This window comes from Nannobrachium achirus (genome assembly GCF_963921795.1).
Source record: "Nannobrachium achirus genome assembly, chromosome: 17".
Lineage (NCBI taxonomy): Eukaryota > Metazoa > Chordata > Actinopteri > Myctophiformes > Myctophidae > Nannobrachium > Nannobrachium achirus.
In genome coordinates this window covers 45,630,080-45,656,437 of record NC_137824.1, presented here as the reverse complement: position 1 = coordinate 45,656,437, position 26,358 = coordinate 45,630,080, and the positions used below count along the sequence as shown (strand labels likewise).

Sequence of the window (26,358 nt, the reverse complement as noted above, 5' to 3'; positions counted from 1 at the left end):
CACTGGCACAGACAGAGACACACACACAATCACACACACACACGCCACGACAGTGCATCGCGATCACCGTGCGTTGCGATCACCGTGCGTTGCGATCACTCGCGCGTGGTCGCGCGTGCACGCTCGCAAAAAAAGTCCCTCCACCGTAAATCGCTCAGAATAGGGCACAGTTTCAGACTAAAGCGTGAGCTGAGTCTGAAATCAGGCTACAACTCTCATGTCAGTAATTAGTATTTTTATACAAGCTACCACGGTATGCTGTTAGAAAATAGAATGATGCTGGATAGAATTGGAACACATTCAAAAGGAAAAGAAAATCCTTAGTAAACATAAATTGAAGTGTAAAAGTTTGATGTTGTTAAAGTCAAAACTTCATGCCGAATTAAGAAGCAAGTTTTTCTTTTGCTACCCTTCAGCAATAGTAATCGCTTTTATTGCTGATGCATGTGTTTGGTATAACAGCACTCTGTCAATCTATTTGCGTATGTAAATTTGCAACATTAAAACTTGCTTGATGGTTGAATATAAAAATGACTGATGATGTTAAGTCGACTGTGTCAAGTTGAGACTATACAAAGCAGCAGGGCACTGCAGTAATTCACAGAACCGCCCTAGTGTAGTGTAGTTAGAGCAGAATCAGAATCAACCTTTATTGTCACCTCACAGTAGTAATATGGGTGAAATTCTTAATTGTGCAGGCCCATCAATGCAGTTAAAAAGAGTTAAAAGTACAGGTATGTGCATTAAAAATACAGTTCAGTTCAGTGTGCAGTTGCCACAGGCTTAGCCCTTATTCAGCAGTCAAATTTCTGCTAGATTACAATTATTCAAGAGTCTGGTGGTATTGCCCCCGATGCTCCCGAGCATACGCCTTTCATGCGGAAGGTCGTGGGTGCCAACCCTGCCTGGGGTCCACATCAGCAAGGGCATGCAGTCACAACAGGTCCCTAATGCTACTGTAGGTCCCAGATGGTGGAATTCTCTGCCTTTTCACATTCGAGTGTCCCTGGGTGTTTTTAAATCTTTATTAAATACCCATTTCTTCTCCCTGGCCTTAAATACTTGCTTGACCATGGAAGCCATGTATATTTTGATCCGGTTTACTTTGATATGTTGTTTTGTTTTCTTGTTTTAATCTGTTTTTTGTTCTTAAAATTGTTCTTGTTCAGCACTTTGGTTCGATCTTGGTGGTTGGAAATGTGCAAAAAAAAAAAGATTTGATTTGATTTTAGATCAAATGGGTTCAGATCTGAGCCAAGTCTCCTGCAGGAGGCACTTCTGAAGCCTGTCCTGGACTGGTGTCTCCAGACATTCAAATAAAATACAAATAAATAAAAAACATCAGAGAGGTTATGTTGTCAGTACCTGGAGGCAGGCTGGCTCTCTTCCTCTTCTTGCTGTTGTCGGCAGCGTTCTCCAGAGTAGGAGGACACTCTGTCACCAGTGGCCCGCTGGAGCCGCTGAACTGGAGAGGCTCGTTGTTGGTCAATGGGTCAAAGGCCAGAGAGTTGAGTCCTGGTAAGGCAGAGATAAATACAACACAGAGAGACTTGTTAACACTGTACTACACAGAATTCAAGCTCTGCTACAGTAATAAAGGACAGTCTGTCCCTCAGAAAAGGCCCACAGTTTGATTTATATTTGTGTTCTTTCCTCTGTGCCTCTGACAGAACCACCAGTCCCAGGACAGAGCAATAAGATAAGACAAGCATACATAAATAATAGAGAGCAATAATAACAACTCCTGACCAAATCCCAGGAAGTGATAAACAAAAACTGTTTCAACTATTCGCTCTACTCCTGAATGTGGAATGAGAGTTGTGTATTCATTCATCATTCTGAACAGCATTTACCGTACAAGAGATAGATAGATGATTTAAGCCAGAAACATACTCCAACACAAATTACAAATTGTTATTATTATTATTATTCATTTATTTTACACTTGTTCTGAAGTCTGAATTATTCCTGTTCTATCAAAAGGTTGTGGGAACCCTGGTCAATTAGTAGTGAGCTCAGGACAACACAATTTAAAGGTCTCATGACATAATTAGTTTTTATTTTTATTTTTTTTAGCTCAATTACACCCCCAAAAAACGGAACTTTGAACATTCAGTCGTCTGGGGTTTTCTTTCTAAATAATTAGGCTCGGAAAGTGAAACGATTGGCCCCCCGTCTTTGATGTCATAGTCCCTTATTACCGCCCCCTCTCCTCACTTGAGTGAATTTTTCAGTTAAAACCTTTAAATAGTCGTTGAAGGACCATGAGAAAGACGTTTATGCTTTGTAAAAAAACAGCATGTCATGAGAACTTTAATCAACAGGACGGCCATTCAGAATTGTGTCTATGTTGATGCGTGCTTGTTTGTTAAGCCGTTACTTCCGTTAGTTTTTTATTTAGTTGATCTACTGTATCTCTCTTCAGGAAATAAAGGACTTTGACAGACCAGCGTGAACTGCATGTCCACAGGCAGAACAAACAGCCTGCTTGAGGAGTGGCTGGTTCCTCTCATCAGAACCTGATGTGCTTTTATGCATCTTCTTCCATTTAAACAGAGAGGCAGGGAGGGAGAGATGGGACACAGAACATTATAATAAAGTTTATAGCAGCGTTAGTGAAGTCTATTCTGCTCACAATAATTTTGTTTTTCTACAAGCAAATTTCCATATTTCCATGACAATGAGATGTCAGTCATCAGGGTGTTGTGATGCGGGGAGAAGCTGGATAAACAACGTGATTATAAACAGAGGACAAAACCACCACAGAACCTAGATAAGAGTGTTCGCTAAAACTCACACTGAAAATAAATGAAGCCTCGATGAGTCAGATTTGTTAGGACTTTACTCAGGGGGGTGGGGGGGTTTCTATTCTCTGCCACTTAGTCTCAAAAGAGCCACTGACAGCGTTCTCTCTCCGTCTCTCTCTCTCTCTCACATGCACCATCCATCTGTCTGTCTGGGTTTTTGTGAAGGTTTCCTCCAGATGACTGTGTACAATTTAAAATGGAGAATGCCTCCATTACACTGCCTTTGTTCAACTGACTGTGGGTCTATAAACATTACAGTACTTAACACAGCCATTCAGTCAAAAAATGATCCACACTTTTTGGGTGTAAACCAGTGAGATGAGGAGAAGAGGAGCATCATTAACATATAAAAAGGAGGCATGGAATTCATCGGAATCGTTCCTCTGCCTGCCCTACAGTTTAGTTTGGCTTGTATTTGTAGTCATTTTGCTGCCAAATCTAACAGCCAGGAAATAAGGAGGAATATCCTAAAGGTGTACCAACTCCCCCTCCTAATATACGATACAGCACTGCTGCACAATGAAACGGAAAGACAGAAATGGGTTGGCTAAAGGTGATGGAACCCAGCATCAATGTCTTTGGACGTGGACATATTATCTGTTTTAGAAGCTGACAGCGCCCAGCTCACTATAATAAATAATAAAGCAGGAAACAAAGCACCAGAAACACAATCTATGAATCCATAAGGTCAGGTTTTCATTCAGCTTGAATTGAATTGGCTCTGGACTGTTTCATCACTCATATAAGAGAAGCAGCGCTTCCTCTGATGCTGTTCATGTTGTCAAATAATGCAGTCTGTTATATTGAGCCATAATGGTTATGTGTATGTATTTTGCATGCGTACACGTGTGTGCACTTACACGTGTGTGTCTGAGCGTGCAGTTGAGTGTTTAGCTCTATGTGTCTCTGCCAGGTCATTGCCCTGTCTTTCAGGCAACTCGTGTCTGATGGATGCCATGTTTGACTTTCACCATCTGGCCAGAGGAAGAAGAAGAGGGAGGGAGGGGGGGGTCATCTGTGAATATCACTCTCCTGGGGGAAGACAGGGTGGAATAATATAAGTGCCTGGAACTCTGGGCGAGCATGGCAGCGGGAAGGGAAGGAAAATAAAACTGCTGAACTCAGACACTTACATTAGGCTTAAGTGGGGGAGGGTTGGCTAGAGAGGATGTCGTAAATTAAATAGGCCATGGGAGTCTACATAGAAGATGCATTAACAAGAGGTTCCATTACTGGTATAGTGAGGAAAAAAAGAACGAGAGAGTACCATCAGAGTAGATCTCTCTATTCCCACATCAAGTCATTAAAACACCATCTTACTGCCTTGGACATAAAACCTGTCTAATGGTAGCTGTGGTATGGAGTCCACTTGAGAATGTGTACCAACATTGAATATGACAACCTGTACTATCAGTAAGACGAGTCGATAACACTCTCACTCATCCAGCTAAACTACGCTGCTGTACAAAGGACAACATTAGAGCTCTCAGCAGAATGTAAGAGAGAGGCAGTAAAATTACTTCCTTGCTTTGGCGCCGAAGGGGCCAGTCGTCTAGAACATTTTTGGTCATTATCTCTGTACATCCCAACAGCGTTGGTCTCTATGTCTGCACGTCCTCAAAAGAGCGGACCATCTGTATGTCCCCACAAAAGTAGACCACATCACAGCTCCTTCTGCCACATGCAAACCAGTGTTGCCATGTCTGCTTATTATTATAATTATATGCGACTTTGGGCTTGTTTTTCTGTAAAGTCGCTTGCAAATGTTGGTAGTTGCTGTTTGCTTATTCTTGGGCTTGTTTCCTAATGTTGTGGATGTTTTCATGTCAAGGAGGACCCACAAATTAACTGTCAGCAGACTCTGGTTCGTATCTAGAAAACCTTAACGTGGTTCTTGATGACAAATTGTCAATACTGAAATATGCCTTTCCTGCATCATGAAAAAAATAAACAAACATATTCCATACAATAATGTGTCATCAGAGTGCTACATTATTGGGAAATGTTAATCTCATGAGGCTATGTTATTTATTTACCTATTCCTGGTGGCTTGCCACCTCCCAGGTTCCCATAGTGCAGAAAACAGATCAATGAAAGACTGCTCTGCTCGAGCTCAATAGCATTGACTGGGACCCAGAGGACCTGTCGCTTCTACAATTGAAGCAACAGAGTCTAGTCATTAAACACGTCACATGATGGGCAATGAGCCAATGAAAGCTGTTGATGTGAGACAGAAACCTTGAGAGCAGATGACAGCTTCACCTTGTGTGAGAGGACTATCAGTCTACACATTCAGATCACAATCTGGATCACAGGATTGAAATGTGTATGACAATTAATCATCTACGCGTATGCGTATGACAATCAAGTTGAACAATATCTACCTTTGGCCAAGTGCCGATTTGGTGCCAACAGCCATGGCCTTTTGACAGCCCAGTTACCTCTTTAATTCAACAACTGTCAGCTCAAGGGGCTGGTGTGCACCCAGTGCAGTGCCGTGTGTGACACTGGTGTAGGCGCACAGACACTCACAGACACATGTCTCTGGGGATTCACGGCAAACTAGATGATGTCAAACTGTCTGAATGAATCTCTGTTGTTACTGAGTAACTGATCCGAAACCAAATGGGTAGATTTTTTCCTCCATCTGTCCCATTTATTTCCATTGTCTTAAATGATTCTAGCATCTCAAGAACACTTGAACAGCACTCACAGCTATTGATGGATGTAATTAGCTGTCATGGGGATGTAACCTTGGACAGTTTTTGCTCTATCTGCCAAAATGTCTATCTAGCGGCCTATCTAGCAACTGAGCCAATGTGCCACCGACCGTGCTTGTAGCAATTTGCTGCCATGTTCCAGTTGCCCTTTCCTGCGAGCTATGAATAATTCATAGACCATGAGGCTACGTGCATAGGCAGTTTAGGCACAGAATTGTTTGAGAGTGTACATACGTGTCTAAGTGGTTGGGGTGGCATCGGTAGTGGACCATTAATCTCATGCAGATTAGCCTTAATGTTCAGTTCAGATGAAGACGACAACAGGAGCAAGACGGTGACACACAACATGAACACTTCAGTGATCTCACGGGTACATTTGCTGCTCTTTGACTTTGCTGCTCTGTTAACGACACAGAACTACTCTGTTCCCAAAGGTCTCTTTACTGCCTTGCACGTCCAGCTGAATGGATTTGTCCCATCAAACAGTCTAAACGGTTGGACAATTTCTTATATCAGACACGAGGCTATGGATTAAAAAAGCTATTAAGAGAAGGTAAACAATCTATCCACAAAAACCCTTAAAGCACAACAGCGGGCAGGTATGTGGACATGCTCCAATTCATAAAAAGTTTTAATAAAAATGGCTTTTGAATCTTCTAAAAACGCAACAAGAAATCCTGTCTAGTTTAACAACATTTGCCTGGAGACATTTTCAAAATATAAATATAAAAATAAAAATCCCTGTGCCACAGGAAATTGCAGAGAACTGAAAGAACAGTTAATACTAAATTGCTAGAAGCAGGCTTCAGATGTCCGCCCTATCTGGTGGACAGACCAAACAGAAACACAAACTAAATCATCGTTTCACATGTGCAACTTAGCACAGACCAGTTTTAATTTATTTTATTTATTAAGGTAATGAGCTGCCAGTTTGCCTTCCATACTGAATTAATGCTATAAAAAATAAACTGTGGAAAAACGGTTTAAATTCAGAAATCCCAAAGCCCAAAGATATTCCGCCAGCCTAAATAGCAAAGCATTAATGCTGAATTCACACCATAACCAGTATTCCACTTCCGCATTCTGAGAAAGAAGCACGGTTCCATATATCAGATAATTGCTACAATATTTTTGAAAATGCTTGTAAGATGGTTACACATTGGCACTCCGAAACATTGCTATTCAGAAGATTGACTTCCATTATTCTAAATGGAGGTGTCACCTAAACCTAATCTTAACCCTAACCTCAGTAAAACTAAACTAACGCTGGTGAATGCTAACCTGCCGAAATGCTTACCTGCCGACCCTGGTGAATGCTAACCTAGTGAAATGCTAACCTGCCGACGCTGGTGAGTGCTAACCTGGTGAATGCTCAGTCCCTGTTTCTAAGTGGTAAACAACCAGAAGTGTGCCGTGGTCTGAACTCTGAACTAGGCATCGTAGACTGACCAGATGTAAACCCCTGCAGACTGTGCGTATTAGATCACGTGGAACAACTGTAGATAATACCAGGTTGGCTTAAAAGGCTGAAACAAAGAAAGAAAAAAGAAAACAATCTGATGATTTGTGAGATGAAAATCACCAGAAGTCCACGGTCCAAAATCGGCCCCACAAAAGGTTAGTCTAATAACACCGCAATGCATTGTAAACACTTGACCAATGCAAGATCAATAAATAATTTCATGCTGGCTTCCACGGGTCAGGGTCGAGTGAAACGACTTGGTCCTGCATGCTGACAGTTGGCAGTCAGAGCCTGGGATCCTGAATTAGCCTCCTGTCACCTGAAAGGTTACAGCTGAAAGCTCGTCACAAACATTTCATGAGGCATTGCTGGGAAAGCTCTCGCAGAGCCAAGTGGGAAAGTATTTATAAAGCACACGTAAAAACAACTCTTTGAGCAGAGTGCTGTACACACCAGGAGGTAGCCGTCTAAATCACTACAGAATCAACATAAAAGAGAAATAATAAATAATAAACATGGGCCACATCAGGGGGAATGCTGTTCCACTAGGGACTGTGACAAAGGTGCGGTCCCCCCTAAACCTGTATTTAACTCATGGGGCGGCTATGTGCCCCAAGTCAGCTAACATGAGGGACCTGGAGGTAGGATGGGCTAAAAAGGTCAGCAATGTAAGGAGGCAACCCATTAAGAGCTTTGTAAACAATCAGGACAATCTTAAAAATGACTCTAAAGCATGTCTGGCAGCCAGTGGATAGAGGACAGGGGTAATACGTTTTCTCTTCCTAGTAACCGTCAAGAGCCTGGCCGCAGCATGTTGAACCTGTTGCAGAGACTCAGACAATGATGTGAGATGTGGCTCTATTCATAGCTTGGACTGTCCATCAAAACTCCAGACCCAGACCGTTAGCACCACTTTAGTTTAAAAAGGCAAGCTGACCGTTTGGTGATGAAATGCCCTCAGCAGATGAATAAACAGGGTGTCTGACCACTGTGACCAGCCGGCTTAGCTATGGAAGGTAGTACTATTCTCATGGTTGTTTCACTTTCTGTGTAGCTATAGCAAAGATAGATGAAGATAAAGTCTATGGATGACAAACTCCAATACATACATACACTATATACTGTAGCATTTACACAGGTATGCTTCCAACGTTTGTTAATTGTATGACTTTGTCTTAAAAGGGTTTATTGTCCCCCCTTTCTCCCAATCTCCCCAAAAATGTAGCAATTCCTAATTTCCCCCAGTCATGTGTTACCCCTAACCTTTACAGTTGGTTTAAATTAGTGTGTGTGTCCTCCAATACACATGAAGTCAACAGCCATTGGCCAAGGGTGTAGCGCATACAGAGGAACACATTATCTCAGTGTTTCCCAAACCTTTTAGGTCGGGACCCAAACTAGTGAAAACAGCAGATCTACAAGCTCAAAAAGCATCGCTTTGTGCCACGTTGTGAGCTATTTTCACTACTTCTTAGACATTTGTTTTCTAATTTATGGAGTTTCTTAGATTTAAATTTTATTTATTAATGACATAACTTAGAAAAAACATAGCTTTTTCTTATTCATGAAACTTTTTTGGGAATGTTTTTGGAAAATGTTTTGAAATAATAATAATTAAATGTAGGAAAGCAAAAATGTATGGATCCCTAAAAGATTTCCGCAACCCACAAATGGGTCCCGACCCAGTGTTTGGGAACCAGTCCTTTATCTGACCCAGCTCCTCTCCCTGCTGAACAGGCGTCATGACCAACCAGTAGGAGTCGCTAGTGCAGAGACAGAGATCCCTCCCACCAGCCTTCCATATCCTTGAGCACATGCCAGTTGTGTTCGTCGACATGCCTGACCAAGCTGAAGGCACCAGAGGATTCAAAGCCCTAATAATCTATGCGATGGAGGGCAGGAACTTTACCCCATGTGCCATGCGACCCGAGCACCCCCAAAGTCAAGGTTAACAGGCCCTCAGCAGCACCCAGAATACCCTTCTGTCAAAACAATAATTAAGATGGCAGCTCGTCGATGAAAAGCAGACACTGGCAGTCCTTCCCAACAAGTGGATCAGGGGTTATTTGAGTGTGTGACCATGCAGAGCTGTTAGGAATGTGTGCTGACAGGGGCGTCACAAGGGGGGAAAAGTGGGACTGAGTTACTAGGGCCCAAGGTGGAGGGGGAGGGGCCTTAATTATTTTACTTTAGCTATTGAAAAAATAGCAGATCTACAAGCTCATAGCGCTGCGAGCTTGTACAACTGCTATTTTTGAAAAGTTGTGAAAATGTGCACAAATCTTTAAATATATGTATTTTTAAGCAAACATTTGTAACTCAAATTTTGCTTTTGGGGGTGTCCCTGGAACTAAATATTTTGAGATGGGGGTCCGTGGCCAAATACATATCATTTTGGGGGTCCTTCACATTAAAAGGTTTGAGGACCACTGACAGAAACATAGGCTTTTCAAAAAATCTTAGAAGGATTCAAAATATTCAAAGACTTGCACAAATGTTCAAGATTTTTCAAAAATAGCAGATCTATTTCTGCTATTTTTCAATACAGCACAAAATAATGTGTAATAATGCGTTCCCAGTCTTAATGGGTTAAACCCCCTCCCCCTATGAAGAACATTCATGGGGGGGCCGCAGTGAATCCTTATACCCAGGCCAGGGCCCAGAATTTGGTGCGACACCCGTGTGCTGACATGAAGGCTTGGAGAGGACTGCCATTGATGAATGTGCATGTGGTGTCTAGAGTGACACTGTAGCGCTAGCAGACATGAATCTGTTGGCATTTGCCAATAGTTGTTGTTCAATGTCAATGTTCCCTACAGAGATCTGCAGAGTTCACAGACTGAAAGTGTCTTGTTGGCTGGCAGCTTTGTTCTACACAATACCATTAAAATCAGCACAAGGCATTTCACAGCAGCAAATTGATGAGCAAACCCTTTTTGTTGGGGGGGGGGGGGGGGGGGGGGATCTTTAAGTAAATGTCACTGTCACAATGAAGGTTAATAGCATCAAAGGAGGGTTCGAAAATAAGAATGTTCTCACTGCTGGGACTTCTGGGTAAAGGTTAATCTATTCCCTGCTGTTGATAACACATTTTGGAATTATGGGAGCTTTCAAATAATCTCACGGTGCATTTAACATTTTCGCACTGCTTAACATGTGCCCTAACCTCCACTGATACATTGGCTGGTGAACCTCCCATGTGAACCTATTGAGTAATCGAAAGCATAAAGCTGTTGGCTTCAGTTAAAATTACTTGTTTTGGTCCCAAGCACACAAAGGGCTGTCGATACTTCCAGAAACAATTCCAGACACCGTCTTCTGTTGTGAGTTGATGTTTACACAGAGCTTGCATGGGAGAGAGAGAGGGAGAGTGCTCCCAGGTCAGAATTATGTCATCACTATTCATTCGATCAGCGACGAGGAGATAATTCATCCTCTGCCCCCTCTGTCACTTCCTCCAGTCTTGAGGGAATTCACTGAAGGTTAATTTATTTAAATCTCCCATTCAATCATCTCTATTCCATTAAACTCAACTAATGAATCTTTGGTTTACCGTCTAATCTGTTTTCTACTGTCAAAAGCCGGTGTGTTCTATATGCTGGGAGTGTAGTTAGTCTTATGCGTTTATAAGATAACCTGACAGCTGATAAGGTCATGTTAAGCATCTATGGACACTGGAGCTAAGCAGATTCAGATTCAGACAAGTTTATTGATCCCAAAAAAAAGGCAATTAATTTGCATTTTACCCAGTCCACAGCCACACACATGACATAAATAACTCACAGGCAAGGTAGTCGTGTGTCAGAGGATGATCAACGTACGTAGGTCATTACAAGGTAACACCGGGCGGCTGTGACAATATGGAATTCATCTTATTATGGTGAAAAAGTGTCCTCCCCACGGATTACAAATAAATCAGTTATCACTACCAATAAGTTATCACTATCAGCTGTAACCCAAATCATTTCAGAACAGAGAAGCTCGAACAAAATGGTTCCTCACAGTGGAGAGGGCTGAGATAAAAACTAAAAAGCAGGAGATTTGTTATTAAACTGATCAGTGACATTTTTGTGACGTTGCCGCAACAGTGGAGTCTGTTCTCCTCTATGGCAGTGAATGCTGGACCCTGAAGCCAACCCTGCAGAAGTCTCTAGATGGGTGCTACACTAGAATGTTGCGTGCAGTACTCAACATCAACAGGAGTGCACATGTTACCAACAGGAGCCTGTATGAGGGAATACCAAGGGTAAGCGAGAAAATTGCCACCAGAAGAATGAGACTAGCAGGACACTGCCAAAGACACCAGGAGCTTCCAGCCAGCAAATTGGTACTGTGGGAGCCAACACATGGGCACCGGTCGCGAGGACGTCCCACAAAAACATACGTGGACGTACTCAAGGAAGACGTAGGGACACAGAACACCAATGAGCTGGCCAGATGTATGGAGAACCGAGATGACTGGAAACAACGATGGAGGGCTCGTCTGAGGACGACCTAGAGAGAGCCAGTCAATGAACGTCAGCTTTGAGACACGATTGCATCGTTCTCTCCTCATTATGCGAAGATGAGGTGGGTAACTGATAAAGAGCACTTAACGCAGAACTGAGGGCATTGCAGTGAATTAACTGGACAAAACATGGTCAGATTGGCTGACAATTCTTTTAGCTTTCTGGGTCACTGGTCTTTTTGCTGGGCTCTGAATATCTTGGAGTCGACTTAACAATACTATTTTAAGCGATAAGCCATTAAACCAGCAAATACATTCGAAATTTGGAATACGTTCAATGAATGGCTGACAAAAGTTTGATAAAAACAGTATACGCAATGCACATAACCTTGTTACTATTGTAACTGAAGCTCATGGTGGAGGCGAGGGGCGTTAAAATCAACACATACAGAATCCTGGTCTGTTATGACGTCCCTTGGGACGTCCTCTAAAATCTAAGCCCTTGGTCTGACTCTGAAATGGCACCTCCCATCTGTCCTTTCTCCCATCCTATAATAATCCCATCCTGATATCAAAAATTAGCCTCTGGAACAAGGCTGCACGGACAAGCGCTGTATCATTATTACATGTCATGTCAGCGTTGTGATCTACACAGATGTTATGGTAATGACTTTAGAAAGGCTTGGCTGTCAGTTTAATAGTCAGTGAAGCCATTTGCAGTCTGTTGCAGAGACCTTTCAGCAGATGTTAACATGCATTTTGTGTTCCAGAGGGTTGGTTAGCGAGACCATCCACAACAGAGAGCTTCAACATCAGGACACTGCTAGGGGAATCATGCTTGGATCGGGTTTTGCTGGATGTCTCTGTGTGATCCTCCCATCAAGAGCTGGCTGTCTGTGAGACCATATCTCATAAGGACGATTGGCTTAATGACTGACAAGGCTAATAGAAACTTTCTAAGAATAGGATTTTATCCAACACAACTTCTGAGAGCGCCAAACTGCAGTGCAGTAGCATTATTATTTCTCGTAGGGGTCCGATGTGCTGCCTCAGGCAGACAGGGCGCTGATTTACAATGAGCAGCTGGGAGTAACAGCTGGGGCATTGACGCGTGGTGCCCTGTGACAGTTGTATTTAAGGGGAAAGGTAGATGCAACTATAGGAAAGACACTTTATTGGATGAAGAAAAAATGTCGCCAGATTTAGCAGAGCCAGAGTTGTGGGACTTCTGTACTATTAGAGCTACAAAACATAGATTACCCCTTGTCTTTAAATCTTGTTTCTTTATCTCACCAACCCTTTTTTATGGTTCCCCCGTTTTTTTGTTTATTCTAAACGGGCTAGAAGAAATGGAGGCCACAACGTTTTTTTTTAGTAGGTACCAGCATAATAATAACAGAATGATCAAAGTACTCCATTAACAAATGCCCTGTGAACAGTTGCAAATCTTTGCAGCACTGATAAATCCAATTAAAACATTTTGACAAAAGATGCTAAATCTACAAATTCCCCTTGAGGGTTGGCTTTTTTATAACAACATTCCCAATTCAGCAGACTTAGCAAATGTCGGCTTAACATTATTATCTGTTGTCAACTTCAGCTTCCAGGATTGAATAAAGCTTAGCTAGCAGCTAAATCTATAGCTACCAAGATTCTCTCACAGTGTGTAACTCTACCCTTCTGCTTCAGTCTTCATTACACTTGCCTTTTACCTTTCAATCCTCTCTTTTAACGGTTTTAATCATTTTCTCGCTAATCAGTCATGTTTAATTCTTAGAAAGGAGCACATAATTCTTCCTTATTGTGCACATTTCACAGTCAGTTTATTCCATTAAATTGGCCTAAATGAGATTGAACATTTTCTCACATTTGATGAAGTCATGGAGATCATTATAGATTCTATTTTAATGCCCTCTCCAGATTTCCTCTGGTCTACAAGATCGGCTATTTATGGTGAAGAGACTTGGTGAACTGTAAACTGAAAAAGAACGCACCATGTACAGTTTAACTCGGGTATAGAGGGTGTTTAAACTGAAGTGACATTGATAAGTTCAAAATATTAACAAAGTATTCTGAGGCACCACTGGACTTGCGTCAAGGCACCCTGGGCTTTGAGAAGCCATGGCCTCTATACTACTATATTTGAGTCCTCATCATGAAAAAATCAATACTTATTTTTTTTTTTATATCTGTTTATTAAAGATTTTCCTTTTTTTTTTCTTTTCAACAAGTACAAAAGTGTCAAAGTTTAAATTTTCACAAAATGTAAAAATCAATAGTTCTAAGGACTCCCTCATTACTTTTTTAAATATATATAAAGCATCACCGTCATCATCTTTACTTCTTGTTGTTTTACCTCCCTCTCATCTCTCCATCACTCGAGTGTGACTGAATCTGTCTCACAGCTTTTGAATGACAATGTGAGGCAGAGCTCAGTGTTTCAGATCCAAAAGCCTCGTTTCTAAAAGAAAAGCCCCTCTTCTTTGAAGCTATTTCAGGATGCAGCTACAGTACAGGTCTGGGGAGAAGAACTGCCAGATGGCTGCTCATGAGTCAGGGCTCTCAGCTTCCCCATCCAGGAAGCCCAGGTCCACTCCTCACCGTGGAAAGTGATGGTAATAAGTATCAGCACTGCTAAGTAGGGCACATTATGCTACCTTAATAACTAACACTTAGGGATGGGACGATAATCGTTAGTATCGTGAAATTGTTCTCCGTCAGACACTGGGATTATTTCTTCGAGCTGCAACGCACTTGATAGTCTTTTTTCACTCTCTACTTAATCACTTTGCCAAAATAGCCGATCTACAAGCTCACAACGTGTCGCAACGTGACACGTTGTGAGCTTATAGATCTGCTATATTTGTCAAGCGATCCAACCCAGAAGATGGACGCTGCGGTTCAAGTGATTAACAAAAATGGCATTTTAAGAGCATATTTTGATTATGGCGATAATATTGTAAATCGCAAGATTATTTTTTATCAATGTGCAACTGTTTTATTCCCACGCGTGGACAAGAAGCGTTATCCTGTAATGGCCATGGGAGATAACCAGTAATGCTGATAAAGTGAGATTCCAGGCATGAATAAAGCATACAGCGCAAACCAGCATTGTTGGGTCTCCTGCAGGGAAGCTGCTATCAGTTAAGGTCAGTACAAGTTGCCCACGCACCTTCAAGTAAACACCCACAGAGGAGAACAAAAGTGTATTAAATTCATTTAATATGCGGCCTCAAGTTAAGTTAGCACTAATGCATGATTCAACTAAAGGAGTGAGTCAGTTTAGCAGTGAGAGAGACAGTAGAAGGGCACAGAGAGTCATCATTCTAATGCGACTCTTGGTGTGGTTCTCACTGCAGTTACATCTCTGCAAGAAAGAGATGAGCCATGTTCTCAAATGGTGTAAAGTGAGTCAACCTTCTTGCAGCAAAAGGCTGCTATAATAGCCAAATATCCATTTGAACATTATCTTTTACACAAAATCTTTCTAAAATCTTTACATATCCATTAATATTTTGCTGTAAAAAAAACACAATTATAAAAGTGCATAAAACAGTGCCAACCAGTCTCAGAATCAGCCACCTCCGAACTATGCTTTCACCATCCCTTTTTACCTGTTTATCCTTTTCATTCAACTGTACTGTTTAGCAACCAAAAACTGTCTATATTCACAGATTAGCATATTTCTGATCCACCACAGAGATCAGCGATGTTGGTTCAAACACTCAAGTTCAAAGACTGTTATGATAGCACAGTTATCTGTAGATGTTATCTGTAGCCCACAGTTCCAAGATACTGTTTTCGACAGACACATTTGATGGTGGATCGCCATAGTGATTTACCTAATCGGATCTGTCATCACCCTGTTCTCTCCTCCCAACAAGAAACATTTTGTGGGCCTATTATATAGTGTTGTCGAAAGTATAGATTTTGCAATGCATATTTTTCCGGATATTTGAAGCCGTTTCCAGGAGAAGAGTGTGAGAAAGCACTGCTGCTAACGATAGTGCAGCACTTTCCATACCAACTGCCCTTGCTCACACTTCTCTCTGACAGCGTGTCGACACATACACACACACGCACACCCCGTTGCTGTGCCCACTCTTGGTATTAATATCAGTTGTTTCAAAGTTAGGAATTCCAGTATAATGACAACCGATTATGCTTCTGAATCTCATTCCATTATTTAAAACCCAAAACACAATAGTGTATTTTTTTTCTTTTTTAATATAGGCCTACTGTATTGCTAAACATCCATGCAGTCAGGGAAATCAAGAGGGGGAAAAGAAAACAACGAAAAAACAACCAAGTTTTCAGAAATGCAGCTACCAAATCAAATGATTTACAATCAAGTAATACATTCATGAATAAGATATTGTGTATCGAATTTGCCCTGTCTTTGCATTGTGTCACAAATAGGAATGACATGGCACTTGGAATCAGCTGAACCATGGTAATCACTCGTCTTGTTCTCCTATGGAGAATCATGCATCATCTCCTGAGCATTCTCACCTTCTTCCTTTGCTCATCCTGATGCAGGAGGAGGAGAAATGTGACACAATGCAGCATGACATCCCAGATAACCATCTGCTGGCATCCAAACAGCCAGTAATACATTCCCAGCTGTCTGCGCTTCCGTTTTTTCACCCAAGAGACCAGCAACAGAAGTCTAAGAACTAAAACAAATACCATGGTGGGAACAGATTATATGTTTCCCGTTGACTGACTCCAATCTGTGGCTGAGTCTAGCTCCATGGCAACTGCTGCATCACAACAGGAAATGACCTTTCTACACAGTAAACGACCAGGTCAGGGAGGCTACCGTGATAAAGACAATTAATTAGCCAGTTCATACACTAGTAGGACTCCCTAATCGGGAGATTAGAGAGAGAATCGGGGAAACAAACTTTAGAAGGCAGTTGTTGCCAATCAGGAGGGAATATGGGAAATGGGACAGATCCATGTTGATGACATGACTTTAGAGATACTGTACCACTTTGCGTGATTTTAAGCCAACATCTGTAGGAACAGTGTTCAAAAATTTGTTTTACAAAAGTCGGCCTGATGGTGCTGCTAGAAGAGGGCCATGTGAGGCTGGAGGTTGTGATGTGCCATCCAAGGGGTGTGTGTGTGCACAGTTTGGCATTGATAGGGCCTACGGTGGCAGAGATAGAGCAGGGGCAAAAGTGTGACGCAAAAGTGTGATGTGACAGACGGACGGACAGCCAGTGGAGCTTTTCATAGTAACTTGCGACCTGACGGTCGCAATCACCTCTATGCAGTAGGGCTGCACGATTAATCAAAAAAGAATCCCCATCTCGATGCACAGACCTATGCAATCTCATATCTAAATGATGGCGACTGACTCTGTATTTGTGTGTTGAATTATTATTTGCTTCCGAACAAGGCTTTAGCCCAGTAATGTCAGTCTTAATTAACAATGTAAAGCAAAAGCATGCTATTAATTGAACATTAATGTGAAACAAGCATGGCATACATATGGTACAACAGTTTACATTCTCGTCTGTCTCTACTCATTCACAGTGCTGACACAAAGCTGTTGCTATAGAAACCTGACACTCCACATGTCAAACGAGCCTGAGCCAGGGAAGACAGATAAACATTAGCGTCAGCCTACCCAGAGAGTGACAAGTGGATTCAATTAAAGAAAGAAAAAACAAATGAGCGACGAAAATCCCGGTGGCGAGAGTGAGAGTGATGGTGTTGTTCTTACGTATATACAGAGAAAAAAGAGCACATTCCAGTAGGGTTGTTCGATGTGGCGTAAAAATAAAATCTCGATTTATTTCTCAGAAAAGTCGATTTTCGATTCCGATTTTTTGTTAAAAGAATAATACATTGGTTCAACTATTTTGTTTTCATTTTACTACAAGAAGTAAGTTTACCAGCTCAGCAGCTTTTTATTCTGTTTGCTGCCTGTACCAGCGCGAGTGAGCGCAGTGCTGTGGTGAGCTCTGTTCAGTCTGACGTGCGCTGCACGCGCATCAAAGAAATGACACATCAGAGAGAAAGTAGTATTAATTTGGTGTCGGACCTTGTCGTCCTGCTTTAGGAGGTCCGGGCTGTGTACTTTTTGCCCCGTGCAAGGCTCCAATGAGTAAGAACTACCCTAATTAAAGTGAAAATCGATTTTACGATTTCTTTTTTTTTTAATCGTCCAAAGGAAAAAACCCGGAATTCGATTAAAAATCGATTAATCGAAAAACCCTACATTCCAGTGTGTGTGAAACCTTTTCCAAGTTAAAACCCCTGTCACGGCACCACAAGGTAACACTACCCTTATATGAATGAATGAATGTATGAATGAATGAATGACGTTTATTTCAGAGGCTTACCATATCATGAATAAATACTTCAGTATAGTTTACATACAGTACAGAGGTAGGCTTATTATGCCTGCTATTTCAATATTTGTTGCCAAACAATTCAGTGGTGTGTGATACAGAACGATATAATTCAATTAAAAGGATTGGTAGGCATGCTCAACATATTATGTCATGCATGGGTGATGGGTCTTCAACAGGGGGTTCGGGACACTTAGGGGTCTCCGAGGTACTACAGGGGGGGCCGCCAAATCTTTATGTGAATATATATATATATATATATATATATATATATATATATTTTTTTTTTTATATATATATATTTTTTTTTTTACTTTATCTACTTGTACCATAGCATCTCTATTCTGAGGAGAACTTTAGACAAAAAATAGCAGATCTACAAGCTCACAACAACGATTTTGTGTAGAGGGAATAAAGAACAGACTAAGTACAGAGTGAAACATTACGTTTTAGAACTTAGTAGTTAAGAGCAATGTAGTGGGGGTTCCTGCTTCATCTCTCACTCAGCTAGGGGGTCCTCGGCCTGAAAAACGTTTAAGGCCCCTGATGAGGTAGGAAATCACAAACTTTATCCTGCTGATGACAGGGAGAGAATGTATCAAATCGTTCTCTCTGTGCAGCACTGGCGAGACATGAGGCTTTGTGGATATATTATCAAGGGTTTTAATTATGAAGGACTGACCTGATGTAACTGTAAGCCCCCCCCTGTAACCCCTTAGTCTTAAAATAGCCCTGGGGAAGAGCCTTGGCTATTTCAGGGTGTTGGACCACAAGAGACCTCTAATGCCGTCTGCTTTACAAGCCAACCATAATGTTGACCACCACAGATGTACTTACTGTATGTATGACACACCTACAACCACTAAGCTAGTCCAGCAATGCCCACATGCATATGATTGAACATTTTTGGTCTACATTTGCTATCATCAAAGCCAGAGATTCTCAACTTTTTTGGAGCTGTGTGGAGCTCCCTATACGTGGCCGTGTGTGTGGGTCTGTCTGTCTGTTTGTCTGTCTGTCTCCGGGTATGTAGCCTGCAGTAACCTTTTCTGGCCACACGTTAAGGGAGGGGCGCTGTTGCACACACACACACACACACACACACACACACACACACACACACACACACACACACACACACACACACACACACACACACACACACACACACACACACACACACACACAGCTCCACTTCGAACAGAGGTTCGATTTTTTAGTTTCCTTTATGTATTTTGGCTTAGCAAATACAACCTAATGCATCTTGAGCTTAATAAATGCAAAGATTTAGAGGTGCTATACAAGCAAAATATGCTTGAGGGTTTCAAAGGGGAAGAGGGGACCCTTTACAATGTAATTTAAGACACTCATTCCCAGCAGCATAACTCTGAAATGGCTCCAGAGGAGTTATGATTGTCAATGTAAATGAATGTAGCTGTGATTCATGGCAGCGCCCTGCACTGGTATCCTTTATGTCACTTTATGACGGTTATAAATCATAGCCTTCATGCACCTTAGCTCTGTGTACTTTATAATAGGAAGCAGCACGCTGCTACAGTAGAGGCTAGGATACTGTACCTGATGGGAAGTAAAGCATGACTGTGTTTAAACAGGAGAATTTCATTATTGGAAAAAAGTTTAGTTTTTTTACTGAGGGAATGGTTCTGTGAGGACAACGTTGTCCCAAAAAAAAGTTAATTATCGTCACTTGAAACAACCTGAGGGCACTGCATTAAATATACCCATTTTTATTTCACTGACTTGAGTTGAGGATACAATAATTTATCTGGAATAGTTTTTTTTTTCTTTTTACTTCTCACAAGAAGTCAGGCAAGATTAGTGAGTTAAAGTGCTTTTGGTCCTTTAGGCTGTTGTTGTGAGAGCGTTGACGCTACCATCAACCTCCTGCGTCTTTATTTAGCAGAGCACTGAGGCAAAAAGCAACATAATTAACACTGACAAAAAAAGCCATCTAAATACGGAGACAACACAGAGGGTGATTGTCAGGGTTCAACAACCTTCCAACCTTCCAAGATTATGTTTCTCTCCTAACCTGCTCCTCAGTGATTAGTGGGTCAAATTGATTTCCACTCAACCCAGCCAACGGTTCACCCTTCACACACCATACAATATGAACTCCTGTACCTTTCACCAGCAAAAATGAACAAATACATAAATGAATACATTTGTTTGATATAGAAAGTACTAGTACGGATGTCTCCTGTGCATCTCCCTAGCACTCGCATGACTGAGCCTGATTTGGTTTGGGTTTGCTCAGGAAACTCTGAGAAATGTTCCCTTTCGTGATTTTTCCTTAACATACAAACAAAGTCTTAATTTTTTTCTACCATTTGAAACGTTTTGTAAATATGAAATTAAATGTTTTGAGTGTTTCATGAGCAATCTAATTCCATTTCTAAATCTCAAAAACGGTTCAAAATAACCTGTTAGTCATGCGAGTGCTAGGGAGGATCTTGCTGCAAGTCCCACTGGGAAGAGACCCTGTGGCAGACCGACGACTAGACGGGGGGATTATATCTCCACACTGGTCAGGGAACGCCTCAGGATCCCCCAGGAGGAAGTTGTTAATGTTGCTCTGGAAAGGGAAGACTGGAATAAGAACATATATATTGTGAGGCTGTTTTTCATAACGATACATACCATCACGTTTTAGTATCATGATATTTGGTGGCAACCCTACCGACGGCTCACAGCAAGGATTTTTGCACCAATGTTGCTCCAGGGGGGATTTGACCAGCAGGCTCCCCATAGGAACAACTTGGCCCTGGGCAAATCTCTCATCCCCACCCTGGTCCATTTACCTGCTGCTGCATACATGTCAACTGATAGAGTCACTGGCATTCCACTCTCAGCCATGTCACTTTTCAAGAAACAAGGATTGAACGGAGAGCCATAGCAATTTATCTACATTCAAAATGTAAACACATGAGGGTATAGTGGAGGTTAGACATTATGGTGCTATGGGTACAGCCTGTGTTGCACTTTTTAAAATGCACATTGCACACCAAGGAGTACAAGAGCATACAATAAAAAATAAATAATAATAAACTATCAGTATTAATGGAATATGCAACAAAGCTTGGAATTGTATACCTTCAGTCTAAAACAATAAGGATAGTTTTACCTGCATTGGCGCACATCCTTGCAGGGAAATCTATCCGATCTGCTCTCACTCAGCTTTGTCAATGTCTCCTACATTTTTGGAGCTGTGTGGAACACAAGCTCCCTATACGTGGCCGTGTGTGTGGGTCTGTCTGTCTCCGTCCGTGTCTGTATGTAGCCTAAACTTCGGCGCGTAACTAGTGCCGCACCATTTACGCCACTCGCGCAATATATACATCAAAATGTGCGGCTCGGCCGGGAATGGTGTTCTATTACCTTTCGTTCCGATCCGCCTTACCATGCCGACGTAATCGGCAAAAAACGACGCTTAATTGTCCCCATTGACTTATAATGGGACAATGCAAGAAATCACTTTCAAGTATTTTTCTCTCGTAAACCATAGGAGCTACAGTTTCAAACCTCGGAGAGGAGATTCATAATGATTTTAAGAATGAATCGAAAAATAATTACATCACTCGGCCTCATGGTGGCGCTATAACGGCCCACTTTACGTTTTGCCCCGTAACTCTTGAACCGTAGATCGGAAAATTAAAATTCTTTTTTCCCTGGATTCCTTGGGTCAAGACGCATCTCCCCATATAGGCCACGCCCATTTGCGCCAGGATAGATTTTCCGCCATCTTGAATTTTCTCCAAAACACACTTTTTGCTCCTTTTCCTACATATTTTCTTCAAATGTCACAAAAATCGGTACACATGATCCTGGGTGACCAGAGAGGTGCTATTGAGTCTAGCCTGCCCTGAGCATCATCTGCAATACACACACACACACACACACACACACACACACACACACACACACACACACACACACACACACACACACACACACACACACACACACACACACACACACACACACACACACACACACACACCTCCACTTCGAACAGAGGTTCGATTTTATTATACAGTCTAACATTTTACTTCTCTACGGCCTCATGTTTGTTCATTTGGAGGGCTGTGTGAATATGCCACACCTCCACATCTGTGGCCACCAGGTGATGATGACATGACCTGGCCGTGTTCCGAGGGAGGCGATACGACAAGGAGATAGTCGGGGTAAACAAACTGAATCCCCTCCATTAACACAAGGTTCATGGACTCTCCCCTGCCATCCCTCCATTAATTATCTGGTCTTAAAGGAAGATTAGACGAGAGAAAACAAGCCAAGAGCCAAGCTCCACCGGGTGGCCCCTCCCCCATTGCGTTGCCATGGCAACACAAACAGTCGCAGCCTCATGGATTGTTCAACAGGAGGGCAGCTTGATTTCACTTCCTCTCTCTCCACTGCATCTCCCCCTGCTATCACTCTGCCCCGGCCATGGATCCATCCATCCGTCTCATCTCACAGCGAGGCTGTCCAGGACCCATTCACACTGTGAGCTAATTGCTAGTGTGCTGTGCAGCAGAAAGAGGTGCACTGTGAGAGGGGTGGGGGTGGCGGTGGCCATCATTGAGCGGTGGTCACACCGTCTCCATAGCGTGGCCGTGTGTGTATCCGTGTATGTGGGTCCGTATGTAGCCATGTATGTGGGTCCGTATGTAGCCTAAGTACCCCGGTGACCAGAGAGGTGCTGTTGAGTCTAGTCTGCCCTGAGCATCAACTGCAATACCAGTGGTGGCCTGAGTGACATGGATGGATGGATGGATGGCTCTCTCTCTCACACGCAAGCAAGCACCCCCCCCCCCCCCCCCCCCATATATTTTTTTTTTTATTATTATTATTATTTATTTTTTTATATATTTTTTATTATAATAATTATTATTATTATATATTTGTTTTGCTGTTGCGCAGCCTCCATGACCACCGCTCAGTTCACACGGGTGTGATTTTTTTTATAGTACAGCACCTAGTATTGTAAAAATCTAGGGGACATTGTAAAAGCCCTGGAGCTGCTACTGTGAGTCGAGCACGCTATCCAAACCCGGAGCGCTGGCAACGACGACAAGTTCAGGAGGTATGCACAGTAAGGAGGAAAGAATAGATAAGGAGAATAATGCGATGAATTCTCAACTCCTAACCACACGTAACTCATGGCAAGAAAACATGTGATCCCTTGCTCATGCAGATAGTTCATAATAGTTCCAAGATGTAACTGGATATAGTCATTCATGGCATATTTCCCTGTATGAACACAAATCGAGTTTTTAGCATGAAATATTACTTGTACTTCAGTGTACATCTTCCTTCCCATAGTCCATTTTCCCATAGTCTGTTTTCAGAGGCATTGGCCACAATTACTAGAGACTTACTACTCATTGCAGCAACGTGTTGATTATTTTGATTATTTCTATGATTTTAAAATGGACAATGTAGCATCATTGATGTAATATTTTGAGAAAAATATGCGTCAGGCAGACACATGGGATTCATTGCAAACAATATCACTTGTATGGGTTGATATGCATTGCATGTTCCCTAGTCTATTCTGGTGTCTATTCTGGTGTCGGGTAGGACACGTTATTTGAACAAGACAATTGAATTCACCAGATTGGACACTGGATGTGCTGCGAGCTTAAATGTAGTTCAGCTATTGTTGCGATTACCTCTCTCTGCTGGCATTGGGAGACAACAGAAATAAAACTTGGATGGACCTTTCATCTCTGACTGCAGGATTTAATTTCATCCACTGTGGTAGAGAAGGATTCATAATTGTGATAGGAGGATTTTCATACAATTAGACATAGAGATTGAATGACTCCATGGTAAATGGGAGGACCGTGGACCGTTTGCTTTTTCATAGAGCATAAATCCTCAAAAAGGGTTTGAACTGGAAAGCCATTCCTGCTCTAAGAATATCGTCTTAAATAAATCCAGAGTGTTGATCTGATTCAGTGCCACCTCCAGTTCCAGTGATATTACCACCCTCACCATCATCACCATTCTGTCAGTCAGGAAAAGCATCCATCAGGAGACTCTTCTGCTCTCCTTCGGTCTTTTCTCTCATAAATCAAGTTGACGACAGCCATGCTCTGATGGCCTTCAGCTATGGAATCTATCATTCAGATGCTGACCAAATATGTCCTAGTACGAGCACTACACAGCCACAAACATACGGTTTGATTTATTGGTATATTAGGAAAAGTCATTTATCTGCAAACCCCGCCGCAAGGACAAGCAGCAAACAAAAGGAGTCAAATATTGCATAGGCTAAATACAGACTCATCCTAGTATGTAGAAGATGAACATCAAATTGATATAACTCACCCCTATCACTTGGGTAACTGCACCATAGCAATACAATTACTAGATTTCATATTGATCACTGTGCCCAAGAGATATATGAATGTTACTTCTGCAGCTCTAGAGTGTACACACAGTGTACTAAAAAGATTTTAACAAAAAAATGCACTCCAGTGAGCCATGGCAGATACTTTTCTCTCTGTATTCTGAGGGCTTTTCAGTTTCAAAGAGGGGTCTATTTGCCTGCGGGTGTTGCTGTTGAGGCAAATAACAGCACTTTTCTGAGCCTACTTATTCAGAAAACCCCAACCCCAGAAAATCCACTGAATGTTCAAAGTTCAGTTGATGTTATTTTTTGGGGGAGGATATAATTGCGACAGTCAGGTCGCAGTTACTATCAAAACTTCCACCGGCTGTCTCTCTGTCTGTCTGTCTGTCAGTCAGTCAGTCAGTCTGTCCGTCACACTTTTGTCCTACTTGTATCTCTGCCACCGTTGCCCCTATCCATGCCAAACTTTGCACACAGACTCCTTGGATGGCAAATCACAACCTCAGCCCCTGATTTCTCACATGGCCCTCTTCTAGCGCCACCATCAGGTCGATTTTTGCAAAACACATTTCTGGACACTGCTCCAACAGATTTTGGCCAAAGATCACGCAAAGCGGTACACAGTATCTCTAAAGTCATGTCATCAACATGGATCTGTCCCATTTCCCATATTACCTCCTGATTGGCTACGATTGCCTTCTAAAGTTTGTGTATGCGACCTGACGGTCACTTATCTCCCGATTATTATCATTATTTTAATTAGACCTTTAATACAACTTGAGAAACAGTGTCACTGGGGGTCCAAAATGCTGGCCGCTGGTGCTGCCCAAATTACTTATAGTCAACAGTGATATCTCTACATGCCACAAAGAGAGTGCTATTAAGAGTTTGTGCTTTGAGTCAAAGGGACAGAGGGTGGGAGGAAGGCCAGAGAGAAAGACTATCATCCCAGCCTCAAACACTCCTTACTGGCAGCTCCACAAGACTCAGGAGAATTCATAGTTCTCTGACATGGAGAAGATATATTTTTGTATTATTCACAGTAAAATGGGAGGAAATACAGACACACAGTGATTTAGAGGCAAGAGAAAATGAGAACAATGGGTGAAGCAAGCAAGAGCTAACCAGCATAGGCTATGGATACGAGTGAAAGATTTACTTAAGGCAAAAACAAAGAGACATAATACACCCCCCCCCCCCCCCCCCCCCCCCCCCCCCCGTCTCAGTACTTCCGAAACGTATTATATATTTTTTATGGTTTAGTCCTTCTACTAACTTGTTTTCCAATCACACTGTGACATAATATACACACACATGCATACACACATGTATTGCAGGTATACTTGTTGTTCAGGTCTCAGGGTTCATTCCTAATCTCTATTTCCTCTCCAACAGCTCAGAGTTGAGAGCTGGAGTGTCCATGTTTCCCTGTCTCTTTCCTTCTCTGGTTGGTTCCTCGCCAAAATACGAATATTTTGGGACAAACACAAATAAATAATATAGGATTTGAAAGAGAAAACAATATAAAGGATTTTAGGACTCAGCAGCACGCAATGGCGACTTTGTGCAAAGTACCGGTATAATAATAAAGCCTAGTATCACCATGAACCAGGAGCCATTAGCGGATTTGTAAATCCAATTACCTCCCCTTCTGTAATGGCAGTGTTCACTTCAATAAGATCAAGTCTGCAAACTGTCCTTCATTTTATCATTTTTTATTTATTTTTATTTTAAAGAAACAAAACATTTGAAAGACTTTGAGGTGTAGCAATAAAATGTCAGAGGCTAAAAAGTAGCTTGAGAAAGAAGAGAATATCATTCATAGGGTTGGGTATCGTCGGCGATACTTTTAATGGTATCGATTCACTGACACGATACTATCGAGTATCGGTTAACATAAAAACGAACGATACCTTGTTTCGATACTTTTGAATGCACCTGCACCCCTTGCTGGTCGCATCTGTAACAGTTGGGCTACTGAAAGTTTAATGACTGCTTTAGTAGGCTACACTCATTACTGTGAAAATAGCCGAGAATAGCCTATAATGTTTATTATTATGATAATGATCCAACGTCTATAAAATAGCCCATAGAAAAAGGCAAATAATAATTATAATAATAATAATAAATAAAAAGTATCGAAAATGGTACCGAAAAAGGTATCGTATCGATTCCCAG

The 26,358-nt window shown here is 41.9% G+C and overlaps 1 protein-coding gene across 2 annotated transcripts in view; it reads right to left on the bottom strand.

Annotated features, from left to right (window-relative positions):
• LOC308301448 (ecto-NOX disulfide-thiol exchanger 2-like) overlaps positions 1 to 26,358 on the bottom strand; it is a 192,028-nt gene that overhangs the window by 107,623 nt on the left and 58,047 nt on the right. For both annotated transcript variants that reach the window (XM_080745441.1, XM_080745440.1), the window contains exon 4: positions 1,366 to 1,515. In XM_080745441.1, coding sequence (XP_080601567.1) covers positions 1,366 to 1,515 — 150 coding nt within the window. The remainder of the gene's footprint in view (positions 1 to 1,365; positions 1,516 to 26,358) is intronic.